The sequence below is a fragment of the Camelina sativa genome, chromosome 7 (assembly GCF_030686135.1).
Source record: "Camelina sativa cultivar CO46 ecotype springtype chromosome 7, ASM3068613v1".
Taxonomy (NCBI): Eukaryota; Viridiplantae; Streptophyta; class Magnoliopsida; order Brassicales; family Brassicaceae; genus Camelina; species Camelina sativa.
In genome coordinates, this window is record NC_141886.1 from 7,099,408 (window position 1) to 7,112,006 (window position 12,599).

The 12,599-nt window shown below is 32.7% G+C and overlaps 2 protein-coding genes, 1 non-coding gene and 1 pseudogene across 9 annotated transcripts; 1 reads left to right on the top strand and 3 right to left on the bottom strand.

The window, feature by feature from the left end:
• The first annotated feature begins 2,939 nt into the window (after positions 1-2,939).
• On the top strand, positions 2,940-7,501 carry LOC104749975 (ATP-dependent zinc metalloprotease FTSH 3, mitochondrial). 2 transcript variants are annotated; one of them, XM_087457943.1, is made up of 8 exons: positions 3,004-3,384; positions 3,483-3,720; positions 3,849-3,917; positions 4,541-4,674; positions 4,789-5,265; positions 5,354-6,346; positions 6,429-6,848; positions 7,195-7,501. In XM_087457943.1, exons 1-8 carry the CDS (start codon positions 3,340-3,342, stop codon positions 7,207-7,209), a joined length of 2,391 nt encoding a protein of 796 aa, XP_087314069.1. In that variant the 5' UTR covers positions 3,004-3,339; the 3' UTR covers positions 7,210-7,501. The 2 variants fall into 2 exon arrangements, with proteins under 2 accessions (XP_010414442.1, XP_087314069.1); XM_010416140.3 differs by lacking the exon at positions 7,195-7,501 and having other exon boundaries at positions 2,940-3,384; positions 6,429-7,092.
• LOC147940985 (ubiquitin fusion degradation protein 1 C-like) lies at positions 7,203-9,697 on the bottom strand. Of its 6 annotated transcripts, none has more exons than XM_087457945.1 (9): positions 9,525-9,697; positions 9,058-9,138; positions 8,939-8,963; positions 8,822-8,854; positions 8,594-8,715; positions 8,356-8,486; positions 8,036-8,259; positions 7,705-7,940; positions 7,203-7,607 (listed from the first exon to the last, which is right to left on the bottom strand). In XM_087457945.1, the coding sequence occupies exons 2-9, from the start codon at positions 9,127-9,129 to the stop codon at positions 7,512-7,514; spliced, it is 939 nt and encodes a 312-aa protein (XP_087314071.1). In that variant the 5' UTR covers positions 9,130-9,138; positions 9,525-9,697; the 3' UTR covers positions 7,203-7,511. The 6 variants fall into 6 exon arrangements, with proteins under 6 accessions (XP_087314071.1, XP_087314072.1, XP_087314073.1 ...); XM_087457946.1 differs by having other exon boundaries at positions 9,058-9,141; XM_087457947.1 differs by having other exon boundaries at positions 9,520-9,638.
• A 2,090-nt stretch (positions 9,698-11,787) lies between these two features.
• Positions 11,788-11,925, bottom strand: LOC147940986 (U4 spliceosomal RNA; annotated as a pseudogene).
• Positions 11,926-12,275: 350 nt separating this feature from the next.
• On the bottom strand, positions 12,276-12,439 carry LOC147940987 (U1 spliceosomal RNA). Its single transcript, XR_015562993.1, has one exon. It is a non-coding gene; the product is annotated as a U1 spliceosomal RNA (small nuclear RNA).
• Between the last annotated feature and the right edge of the window lie 160 nt (positions 12,440-12,599).

Below are 12,599 nucleotides of genomic sequence, written 5' to 3' on the forward strand. Positions count from 1 at the left end.
AAGGAAAGAGGGGAGAATGGGGATTAACACGATCGATATATTTTTGGATTAGATACGTGAAGCTACCGAAACTTATATTTTCATTCAAGTCGACGTAAATGACGAGTCTTTCAAAACTTACACATTATATATAAATTTCTTACGAAGATTTGTAAAATAGGTAACCATAGCTCATTGCCAAAAAATACATTACTATAAGAAGATGATGTACGGTACCATGATTTCCATGTTGAGGTTTTGCTTGATCGATCCCAAGTTCCTAGACAAGTTATGTATATGTTTCTAATTCTATAATATATATCTTCAGTTGTTATTTGGGTCAAAACGTATGATTCAAGTAGCCATAATTCTTTAAAATTTCAAAAAAAAAAACAATGCACGACATTTCGTTGACGAGGGTTATATAAAGTTTGATTGGCACAACTGATAGTAGAATGTATATTCGTGATGTTAATATTTAATCCTTTGAACAAAACAATTCGTGAATTTATGTTGAAAATTACAAAGAGCATTTGCTTCTTTCCTTTAATAATTGAGAATTTTTAAGAAATACTCCTTTTGGTGGTGCATCCCTTTTCAAAAATGTCAATTCTATTTATCTATTTTGAAAATTATTCCTTATGAAATCGGAAAATTTATAGTTTATAAAATAATTTTGAATAGTAACTAACTACTATTCAGATACTATCTAAATATTTATAAAGTTTAATAAGTTTAAAAAGGTTATTAAAAAGTATTTTATAAATTATAGAGAAAAATTTACGCACATATAAAGATAGCTTGTGTTTTTTTTTAAGATATACACATATTTAGATAAATAACATATTTTTAGTAGCATTTTTAACAAAACTATAGAGAGACGACATTTTTGAAAAGTGATATTGGAAAATGAGTATTTTTAAAGTCTTGCTTAATAATTTTATAATTATAAATTAGTACTAATTATTGCTAAAAGCCTAAAAATAATTTATATTAATTGATGGGGGATTGTCAAAAATACCATTTTTCCTATGTCACTTTTTAAAAATACATTTTTTATGTTGTCATTTTTTAAAAATACCCCTTTTTATGTATAAAACAATTAAATTCTAAGCCCTAAGCTCTAAATACTAAATCCTAATCCCTCAAAACTATATCCTAAATGTAAAATAGAGAACCTAAACCTAAAAAAATTCTAAAAATTTATTTAACATATTGTATAAAAATGAAAATGTTCAAAAAAAATGGTATTTTTGAAAAAAGTATCCCAAAAAGGAGATGAGTTGAGTGTAAGTGTTAATCTCTTTTGACACCTCTAAATGAGTAATTGCAATGCTAAATTTATAAAATCTGATATGTACCAAGGGTTAATTTTTTAGAAACACAAAAAATGTAATTCATATAATTTAGTTCTAAATAGATGTAAAACAATATATAATTTCAATACTAAACTAGAAACTCGTTTTAAACTAAAATCATATATGTGATATTCCTGGGAATCTATCTGTAATCTTATTTGAGTTTCCTTTTTCTTTACTAAATTGATATAAACAAAAAAAATTATAGTTTTTTTTCTTCTGTATTTCTGTTTTCTTTTTCTTATTGTTTTAAGATTAGTAGTTGACTACTTCATTTTAATTAAATGAAAAATAAAATGAGTTCCTCTTTTTAATATATTTTTTTTATCTATCCTTTTAAGATTATTACAGTTGATGTACTTAATTTAATTTGAGAATGAAATATATATATATATATATATATATATATTACCCTTTTCTTAATTCTAAAAGTATCGTTTTGATTTTTTTTTCTACATTTATGTCAATCTAATATCTAAGTCTAACTGATCTAAGGTTTTTTCACAAGTAACGATATATATATATATATAATGCTTATGTGAATTAGCAAATTTGAAAACCAAATATATATATATAATGCTTATGTATAAAAAGTTTGCAAATGCTTTAATTTCTTAAGAATGTAAAATATATCATTTTGGTGAAAGTGTTGTCAAAGGGAGATGCGCTCGGAAGTGCCCGAGTGAGATCTTGTTTTAAGAAGAGATAATTTTGGTTATGACAAAGAAATGGAGAAAGAGAAAGAGAAAGTTCAACAAAATTATCCGATTAAATGGTGAAAGAGAAAGTTAAACAAAATTTTATCTCTAAAACTTTTTTGTCATGAAAAACATCAAATTTTGGAATTTCTATATTTAATCATTAAAACTTAAAATAAATTTATATGATGAACCCAAAAGTGAAGAAAGAAAAATAATTATAGAAAAATCACTATTTTTTTTGAATAAAATATAAAATTTATTCGAAAAAACGTTTTTACATCATAGTGCTACAAAAGTTTAGAGCTTTTGGTAGTGTAAACAGAGCTACATTCTACTAATAAGGAGCTTGTGATCGCAACTTAACGTGTTGTCAGCCACTTAATCACTATTTCTTGAGAATTTGTTAGAAATATTTTTTTTGAGATACTCATTTTCAAAAATACTTCATTTTTTTGAACATTTTTATTTTTGCCCTCTTTTACGTAATTATAATATGTTAAATTAAATTTTAGAATTTTTTTTAGATTTATATTATCTATTTTACATTTAGCGTATACTTTCTAGGGATAGAGTTTAGTATATGTGGTTTAGAGTTTATAATTTAATCATTTTATATATTAAAATGAGCATTTTTTAAAATAGACACCACAAAAAATAACATAGAAAAAAATATATTTTTGAAATTACCACGCTCCAATAAAAATAGGAACTGTGTAACTTGTATAAGTGATTCGGAGGAAACGTTTTGTTCAAGTTTACATCTCTTCTTCAGTTTCATAATCAATTTATAACCTGTTTTCTTATTATATGACAAAAGCTAGCCCATATGTTCTCCAAGGCCCAATATCTGTAAACAATTAAGCTCTAAACTTTCTCTTCGGAAATAGGTTTTGAGATCCGAAAAAAAAAAAAAAAAACCGGTTTAGCACAATTTCCGTTAGAACAAAACCGGTTCAAGAGAATCCACAGAAACAGTAACAAGTACAGAGTCTTTTGTCTTTGTTGTTGTGTCTTGACATTTCATAAAACCTTTCGCTTCTCTCGATAAGCTTCAGATATTAAAAAAAAAAAATTAAAAAAAATTAAAAACCCAAACTTTTATTTTATTTTCCCCAATCAAAAACCCTAATTCCTTCTTATCTTGTTTTTTGATTTTGGTTCTCTTTCTCATTTGATTTGGTTTTGACTGTATTCCAAAAAGTTTGCATTTTTCCACTCGTATTTCAGATCTTCGATTCCGCTGTGTTTCCTAACTATTATGCGAACTCAGTTTTGTTCTTCGTGATTCCTATAAATTGACAATGATCTTCTTCTCCAAGCTTGGTCGCTCCATTTCTCGTTCAAGGGTTTGTTTCATTTCATTGATTCCTTCTCAGATTCGTTCTCAGTTTGTAGTTTTTATTTTCTTTCTATCTAATCCTGAGTTTTTTTTGAGTCAAATTAGGGTTTTTTGAACGGTGGTGGTGTTAGATCGGCGGTGCTAAACGAGGCGAGGTTACTTGCTCCGTCAGGTCTTGATGCGGCGTCGGTTAATCAAGTGGAAGGTGGAGGGTTAGGGTTTTTGAGACGACACTTTGCTTCTTTAGCTTCTCGGAAGGGTTTAGTCAACAATGATTTGATTGGTGTTTTTGCTAATCCAAGACTTCGTAGATTCTTCTCTGATGAAGCTCCTAAGAAGAAGAGTATGTTTTGCCAAAAAAAAAAAAAAACAACTCTTTTACTTTTAATTCGAATAAAGTTTGAGGTATTTGGTTCTCAATTAGTGTTTTTTTTGTTGTTGTTGTGTAACGTTTTTTGGTGATTTGTGCAGATTATGAAAACTATTTTCCTAAAGATGCAAAGCAAGAACCCAAGAGTGATCAGAAATCAGATCATAAAGGTGAGTACAGAGTTTTCTCTAGTTTCCTGATTTAGGAATGTCTATATCTTGGCTTTTTCCCCAATTCGTAGAGTGTGTTTTGCTTATGTGAGAGATCTGTGGAGGTTTAGAAATAGCTATGAGTTTTGTATAGGCCATTCCTCTTTGGTGTTTTGTGTTCTTTTGTTTTTTTTTATCTAGTCCTAAACTGTATCCTTTTGCGAAATGTGAATACAACTTATGAACAGTGTACGCGGAGGAGAAGTGAATAGGCGTCTCAGTTTTGTTTGTGGGGTAGTTCTAACTTGTCAACTGTTTACTTGATGTTAAAAAGCTTTTACTCAAATAAGATGGTTGATCAACAAGAGTGTTTGTGATTTTATATGTTCCATATAGCCTTCTACTGATGAGTTGGGAAATTAGGGATCTATTAATTGTTTTGAAGATTAATGGAAGTTTCAGTCATCTTTATACCATTGTTTTCGCTTTTACCGCTGTGTGGATTCTGTTTAGCTAAATTGAATTTAAAAGAGCATGAGTCATTTCTATAACAATCTAGCTTTTGAAGTTACTCTTCTTGTTTGGAGACGTGTTGGTGCTACTGAAGGATTCTAATAATTGGATATGTTATTGTTGCAATACAGAAGGTTCAGAGAAGAATGAAAGTGAGAACGTGGGAGATATGTTCATGAATCGGTTCCAAAATTTGCTAATTCCTCTACTAGCTCTTGGTTTGTTCTTCTCTTCTTTCTCGTTTGGCTCTGGGGACCAACAACAGGCAAGCATATTCAATCTAAGCTTTGTGTTATTCTTGGATATGGAACTGTAGATCTGGCCCTGCTCATATGTTTTCACTAATAATATCCATGCTACCTTTTTTTTATTGTTTCAGATTAGTTTCCAGGAGTTCAAAAACAAGCTTCTCGAGCCTGGTCTAGTTGACCACATAGATGTTTCAAACAAATCAGTAGCAAAAGTCTATGTGAGGAGCACACCGAAAGACCAGCAAACAACTGACATCCAAGGCAATGGTAACGGTATTCCTGCTAAAAGAACTGGTGGTCAGTATAAGTACTACTTCAACATCGGTAGTGTCGACTCTTTTGAGGAGAAACTCGAAGAAGCTCAAGAAGCATTAGGTGTTGATCCTCATGAATATGTTCCTGTAACATACGTCTCTGAAATGGTCTGGTATCAAGAGATCATGAGGTTTGCACCAACTTTATTGCTCTTGGGTACTCTTTTCTATGGTGCGAGACGGATGCAAGGCGGATTGGGTGTCGGAGGAACCGGTGGAAAGAATGGTCGTGGCATTTTCAATATAGGCAAGGCTACAATAACAAGAGCCGATAAAAATTCCAAGAATAAGGTTAGAATTAGAAACTCACCTTTAAAAAGATCATATTGGAACTTAACAAACCGAGTTTTTTCTTATTCTTGCTATTTTCTTTCGACAGATATATTTTAAGGATGTTGCTGGATGTGAAGAGGCTAAACAAGAAATTATGGAGTTTGTACATTTCCTTAAGAACCCAAAGAAGTATGAGGATTTGGGTGCTAAAATCCCAAAAGGTGCGCTTTTAGTAGGTCCTCCTGGAACCGGAAAGACCCTTTTAGCAAAAGCAACTGCAGGGGAATCAGGTGTGCCGTTTCTGTCTATATCCGGTTCAGATTTCATGGAGATGTTTGTTGGTGTTGGCCCTTCAAGGGTGAGACATTTGTTCCAAGAAGCTAGAGCATCAGCACCGAGTATTATCTTCATAGATGAGATTGACGCCATTGGTCGTGCAAGAGGACGTGGGGGTTTAGGTGGTAACGATGAGCGTGAAAGCACTTTGAATCAGTTGCTAGTTGAAATGGACGGTTTTGGTACAACTGCTGGAGTTGTGGTTCTTGCTGGAACCAACAGACCTGATATTTTGGATAAAGCTTTGTTACGGCCTGGTCGGTTTGATCGCCAGATAACCATTGATAAACCTGATATCAAAGGTCGTGATCAGATTTTTCAGATTTACTTAAAGAAGATCAAACTCGATCATGAGCCATCGTATTACTCTCAAAGACTTGCTGCTCTAACTCCTGGATTTGCTGGAGCTGACATTGCTAATGTCTGTAATGAAGCGGCTCTTATTGCTGCTAGACATGAAGGAGCAACTGTTACTATGGCACACTTTGAATCTGCTATTGATCGTGTTATTGGTGGTCTTGAGAAGAAGAACCGGGTCATAAGCAAGTTGGAGCGTCGTACAGTAGCATATCATGAGTCTGGTCACGCGGTTACTGGGTGGTTCCTGGAACACGCAGAGCCATTGCTGAAGGTGACTATTGTGCCACGTGGTACAGCAGCGCTCGGGTTTGCTCAATACGTTCCAAATGAAAACCTTCTCATGACCAAAGAGCAACTCTTTGACATGACTTGTATGACCCTTGGTGGCCGTGCAGCTGAGCAGGTAAAATATAAATGAAAACGTATAGTAGTGTGGGGTTCGGTTGAAGATGTTTTTTAAGTTTCTGTTCCTTTTCAAATCGCAGGTATTGATAGGAAGAATCTCAACAGGTGCGCAGAACGATCTTGAGAAAGTGACAAAGATGACGTACGCGCAAGTAGCTGTGTACGGTTTCAGTGACAAGGTTGGACTGCTCTCGTTTCCGCCAAGGGACGATGGCTACGACTTCTCTAAACCTTACAGCAACAAAACTGGTGCGATCATAGACCAGGAAGTTAGGGAATGGGTGAGCAAAGCTTATGAGCGGACAATAGAGCTGGTCGAGGAACACAAAGAGAAAGTGGCTGAGATCGCCGAGCTTTTACTAGAAAAAGAAGTGCTGCATCAGGATGATCTTCTAAAGATTTTAGGTGAACGTCCGTTTAAGTCGGCAGAGGTGACTAATTATGACCGTTTTAAGTCTGGTTTTGAGGAGAGTGAGAAGGACTCAGCTGCCACGCCGAGGGTGGAGCCTGTGGTTGATGAAGGAGCTCCCCCGCCGCTTGAACCTCAGGTTGTTCCGACGTAAGAGAAACGTCACTGTTACAATTGTAAATTTAATTAAGAATGCAATAACACAATCCCAAAAAAAAAAAAAAAGAGTACTCTCGTTCTTCAGTTGTTTTAGTAATGAGGGACTTTGTTAGCAATGAATATTTTTCTTGTTTTCTACATTATTGTTTCTAATAAGATTTTTTTTTGGGTTAAAATTTCACTCTGCTTATAGTTTGCGTTTTGTAATAACTGACTGATGATATAGTTACATCTTCAAATTTATTTGATGTTTTTCCTAAACATACCAAGCTCTCTAGTCGGTCGATGAATGAGAAAGCTTTGTATATTAATTCAATTTAAAAAAATATAATCCCTGGTCAAAGTTGCTGAAATTTGTTCATTTTCTTCTGTCTCAAAACATATTAGAAAGGAACATATCAATAACCGTAAGGATGGTCCGAGACATCTCAGATAACTTAAGCTTTCAGAGAGAAATCTATGTTATCCTGAGGGTCTTTGTAGCTTAGGTTCCAATCCAAGCTGTTCCCAGAAATTGGTGAGACGATGTATGAATGCTTAAACAGATAAATATCATCAGCAGAACCGCAGAGATATATGATCAAACAACCCTGTTTTAACCTTTGAGTGAGTATTTCTTTCCTGTGAACACTTGAAACTTGGCTTCATCTGATTTTGTTGTACTCTCTTGCTCGATGTTCTTTGGATCAACCTATATACATTTAGAAGTCATACAAACACGATTAGTTATCTTCAATGGATGATTAATTAGACCACATGAATGGAATATCCAGAGAAGAAAGACATACTTTCGTAGTTTCTTTTGCAGCTGGTTTGCTGTTTGAACCAAAGACAAGCTTCCCTGATCGTTGCCGTGGGGTGGTAACTGACAGCTTCTCATCGTCTTTCCCATTCTCAGTTGGCTTTTCTTCTTGTTTTGTATCTTCTGATTCAGTTTGTGGTTGTGCTTTTCCATCTAAACGTTTTCCTGATCCAGTGAACGGCGTGAATTTGGGAACTTTGCTGGTTGGTTCCTCTTCCTCAACTGCAAGGAACAGAGGAAAAGCATATAAGTACAACTTGAGGCTATTATTTCGCGAAAGAACTCAACAGATAATTTCGAATGAACGCAAAGGAAACCTTCACGAGTTCGCTTATTTGAGGGAGTCAACTTTTGTGGCTTCACAGGTTCTTTGTAATCAAGAGGAGGAGCAAAATCAACCTCACAATCTGTTTCGATAATACTCACAGCTGAAGAAGGCTTTGCTTCAATCACATTGATAAAATATTGCTTGTTGTTATAAGGAACCATAATAGTATCACCGGTGGTTAAGCAAGAGTAGCTCCTAAGCGTAGTCTCCAAGCTGCAAAAAGAGGAACGTAAGAAAGAAAATTCTTAAAACCCACAGCTTAAAAAAAAACACAAAAGATAGAGATATTCAGTTTTCAAAACTACAAACATGGCTTTTGGGTTGGAAATATCCAAGAAATCTTGAGTATGAGGCTGTAGCTTAATGTAAGTCCCTTTGACCAAGCTGATATTCTTAACTTGCAAAATATCTCCCTCTTGAAGAGACATGTTTAACATCATCTATAAGTAATGCCAACACAAAAACAAAAGACGAACAGATTAAGAAACTAGTGGAAAGAAATAACAAAGACACAAAGAAAGATGAACATAAAGCACTGTCTATGTACCCAATACGGCAAGTAAACAAGGCCTTCGTCTGCGGTGAATTCAAGTACACCGCAATGTGAAGTCTTCTCAACAGAAACATTACTCAGTTGAAACAGCATTGGGTATTCAATATGCAAAGAAGCTATAAAGATATGCATTCATTAAGACTCAAATGAAAGTAGAAAACAGAGTAAGGAGGCATTTCAAGTAAAAGAAAAGACTAAAATGAGAGTAGAAAAGGCTCTCACCAAGACGATCAAGAGCAGAAGGAGGCATGATAACTGCAGAGATTATTACCAAATGTCAAAAAAAAATCTTGAAGAAACTATCTAAAGAGACTACTACTAAAGGAAGAAGAGTAATACTTTTGTCACCCTTCTCAAGATGTGCCTGCATTTATAAAATGACTAATAGTTAGAATCGTTTTGCTTTTCACTTTCTTATAAAAATAAAAGCTTAATTAGATTAGATACATCAAAGAGACCTTTTCAATGAATGTGACTGGGTAACACCGGTAACACTGCTCGAAGCTAGAAGCATCTCCTACACCATTCATATCTACTCTCTACTGCCACAAAAAGAATCTAAAAGTCAGTAAGAAGAAGAAACACTTATCTCTTAACACAAAACCCATTGAGACAATTCATCGAAAACCTTGTGTGCACAAATAAAACAATAGCAAAAGTTTAAACTTCAATATTCAAATTGACATTCAGCTCCAAGTTTCAAACCCATAAACAGAAAAAAAAAAATCAAAGGAGATCATCGAACTAAATCGGAAAATTGTGGAACAGAGTTGATGAATCAAGATTGATAAAGCTATAAATCAACAAGAAAAAGAGTGATGATCGGAACAGTCGTGAACACTTTTGTATTTTATTTCTAAGGTTTTTAAACCACAACAAAAAAAACGATAAAGTTAACTACAGCTTGATTTCATCAGTACCGTACCGATCCGATTAATAGGGTACTGAAGCTTGAGGATCGTATAGTCTCTAGTCAATGGGGGAGCAGATCGAAACTGAATAATTGGTAAAAAAAAGAAAGAAAAAAAAAAGTTTGTTTTGATTTGCAGAGAAGAAGAAGGGAGAGATACACACACTTTTATAGGTTTTAAACGGGCCGAAGAAGAAACTGGGGATCGTATCATCAAGTAAAAACGAACCATTAGACACGTGGCGTACTTTTCATTGGTTTCTGTAGGTCGACACAGTTTTTTATCCTACGTGGCATTAATTCCAAATATGTGTGTGATATTTTTTTTTTGAGAGTAATTTTGAGGAATAACTAGAATTTAACCAGATATAATTTTTATTATTATTTATATTTTATATTATATTTGTTTGTTAAATATTGGATGTTTTCCAAATAGAAAAATAACGAAATTTCTCGATAATTTGTACAACTGAATATTTATATTAATTTTTTTATTCGCAATATACTTCATAACCATTGTTTGTTATATTTAGTTTGTTTTGTTTAGTATTTGAGGTTTTATTTTGATTTTTAAATATTATAACAAAAATAAGGGATCTAAATACATAATAAGTCATTTATAGGCTATGATTAAGTCATATTTTTCCAAATGATTTAATTATTTTACACAATTTTAGTTAAATCAACTTAATTTTTATATGTCAAATATTCTAATATTAATAGTGTTGACAAATAATATATTAGGCATTTAATCCGTGTTAGCACAAATTTAATATTATTTTATTAATTCTAACATGTGCTCTTTATAACACATCTATTATATAACCATATTATATAATATTTTAAAAAAATATAATTCTACATAATTTAAAATTTTATAAAGTTTATATATATTAATTATAATATTGAAAATAAATATGAATCGAATTTCTTCTTATGTTAAGAATCAAAGCTCACAGGTTTTGGAAAACAAAATAGGAATCAAATTGTTGTTTTCTTTGTTTGCAAAAGATTCAGAGATAGAATATATTCAATACAAAATAGAAGGTGTGGTTAAATATATCATAGTTTATGTTTCTATATTGATTATGCTGTATTTTTTTAGTTGAAACGGTATGTAAAATATTTATAAAACAAAATCTGAAATAATGTTATTTTTAGAAAAATTTTAAGGATTAACTTTGTAAATAACTTTTTTAATAAGGACAAATATAAGGATAAAACCCAAAATGTACTTAAAAAATATATATATATAGATGTTTTGATGAAAAAAAAAAGTAGTCCTGGGATTTCGGTTTCTTTTGGACCTTTGGTTAGTTCAGTTAGGTTATACTACTTTTGCATACCATATGTCAATCTATAGCTACTTAAAACATGTTATATTGGTGTCTAAATATAATTGATGAAAATTATTTAAATATTATTTTTAATATATTTTTGTTGGAAGTATTTCCTCTATCCTAAAAGGTCGTTTTAAGGTTTTTATCTCAGTTTTACAAAGAGTGTAATAGCATTTCCATCGCATATACTGCTGGTGTTTTTTTTTTTTTTTAATATAAATATAAGACATGTTTGAGGAGGGAAGAAGAGAATGATATTTAAAGACATCCTTTTAGACCCTTCAAACTTATCTGTCACTTTCCTATTGGTTTTCAGTTTTATTATAATTTTTTATTTAACTTTTGAGTCCGACTTAAACACACCCATCACCGATGCAAATGCTCTAAGTGTTGTTTTGTGTTTTTAATGTAGTTTTTAAGACCTCTTTTTTTATACATATTATTTCAGTTTCTTAATTATAAATGATGTTATCTAGGATATTAATAAAGGGTAGAAATGAAATTTGTTTGTTTATCATAACTTGTGTGAAAAAATGATAGAGTGACACTCTTTATTAAACAGAATGAGTAATTTACATTTTTTTTAATTTACATTTACATTTTACCAAAAAAAACTGTAACATTTACATTTTACCAAAAACAAAAAATTGTCTGAAATTCATCCTATTCCTTTAAAAACCATAATCCAATAACACCAGCTAAAATAGTAAAACCCAAACCAATCCAGAAACCTAACCATGTTTCTTATGGTTTGAAGAGCCAAGTAATGATTCAGCCTCTACCACTCTTGTGAGTCCGTTTGAATAACAAGGTTCGATGCTGACTGGTGCTAGGCTGCTAGCTACGACCATTGAAACAAGGAGAACTCTTCTATGAATTCGTACATGACCCTATAGCTTTCAGACAAAGAAAACATGCCATGAGTTGAGTATGAAAAATTTAAACTGAAAATTGTAAGGCTTTACCCCGAAGGCTTTTTACACCTAAGAGGGGGGTTTGGAAATAGTTTTCAACCAGCAATAGACGCGCCTCGGTTAGAACCTCATTAGCTGCGTCATTGCCCCAATCGCAAAGATAAGTTTCTTTCACCAAATGCCTCTCTTTATTTTATATCAAAACAAAACCGACCAACTTCATATACACTTCCAATGTGGGACTCTGTCCAAAATAACAAATAGTATAGATTTCTAAAACTTAACATTCCTAATAATGGAAAATATAAATTGAAGAATGTTTGTCAAATAAAGAAAGAAAAATAAAGTATGATTTAAGACTAAGAATGGTAGAGGCCAAGTTAATGTATTTTCCGATGTGGGACTCTGTCCAAAGTACTAAATAAAGAAGTTAAAAAGTTAACATTCCTAAGAGGTTTGCCAAATTAAAGAAAGATCAGAGAAGCGCAAGGTATGATTAAAGACTAAGAATGGTGGAGGCCGCGCGAACGCAGGCCTCCTCTACCACAAATAATGATGCAGGCTCTCCCACTTGGGGAGACCTTAAGCTAAGCACCCCTCCTTTATGTGCAATGGAGGTCACTAGCTTAGGCCACTCGTCTTCTTGATCACGAGTCGACCCCATCCAGGTAAGTACTTTTCTTAGTCGCTCCCCATCTTGTCTTATACTCTGCTTCTTCAATCATTTTTTCAGTTCTAACCGATGTGGGACTGATACGTTTTCATAAGAAACGACATGAGTTTTTAATGTTAGACACATGGATGGGCCATACGTTCTCTAAGCCCATTAAAGTGCA

What these genes read in the sequence shown, in the direction of transcription:
- LOC104749975 (XM_010416140.3), top strand. Translation starts at nt 3,340, where the DNA reads ATGATCTTCTTCTCCAAGCTTGGTCGCTCCATTTCTCGTTCAAGG. An exon ending in TGAAGCTCCTAAGAAGAAGA is followed by an intron (nt 3,721 to 3,848) that starts GTATGTTTTGCC and finishes TGATTTGTGCAG; the next exon opens with ATTATGAAAACTATTTTCCT. An exon ending in ATAAAAATTCCAAGAATAAG is followed by an intron (nt 5,266 to 5,353) that starts GTTAGAATTAGA and finishes TTCTTTCGACAG; the next exon opens with ATATATTTTAAGGATGTTGC.
- LOC147940985 (XM_087457945.1), bottom strand. Translation starts at nt 9,129, where the DNA reads ATGAATGGTGTAGGAGATGCTTCTAGCTTCGAGCAGTGTTACCGGTGT. An exon ending in TCTTGAGAAGGGTGACAAAA is followed by an intron (nt 8,855 to 8,938) that starts GTATTACTCTTC and finishes TAATCTCTGCAG; the next exon opens with TTATCATGCCTCCTTCTGCT. An exon ending in CTGCAAAAGAAACTACGAAA is followed by an intron (nt 7,608 to 7,704) that starts GTATGTCTTTCT and finishes AAATGTATATAG; the next exon opens with GTTGATCCAAAGAACATCGA.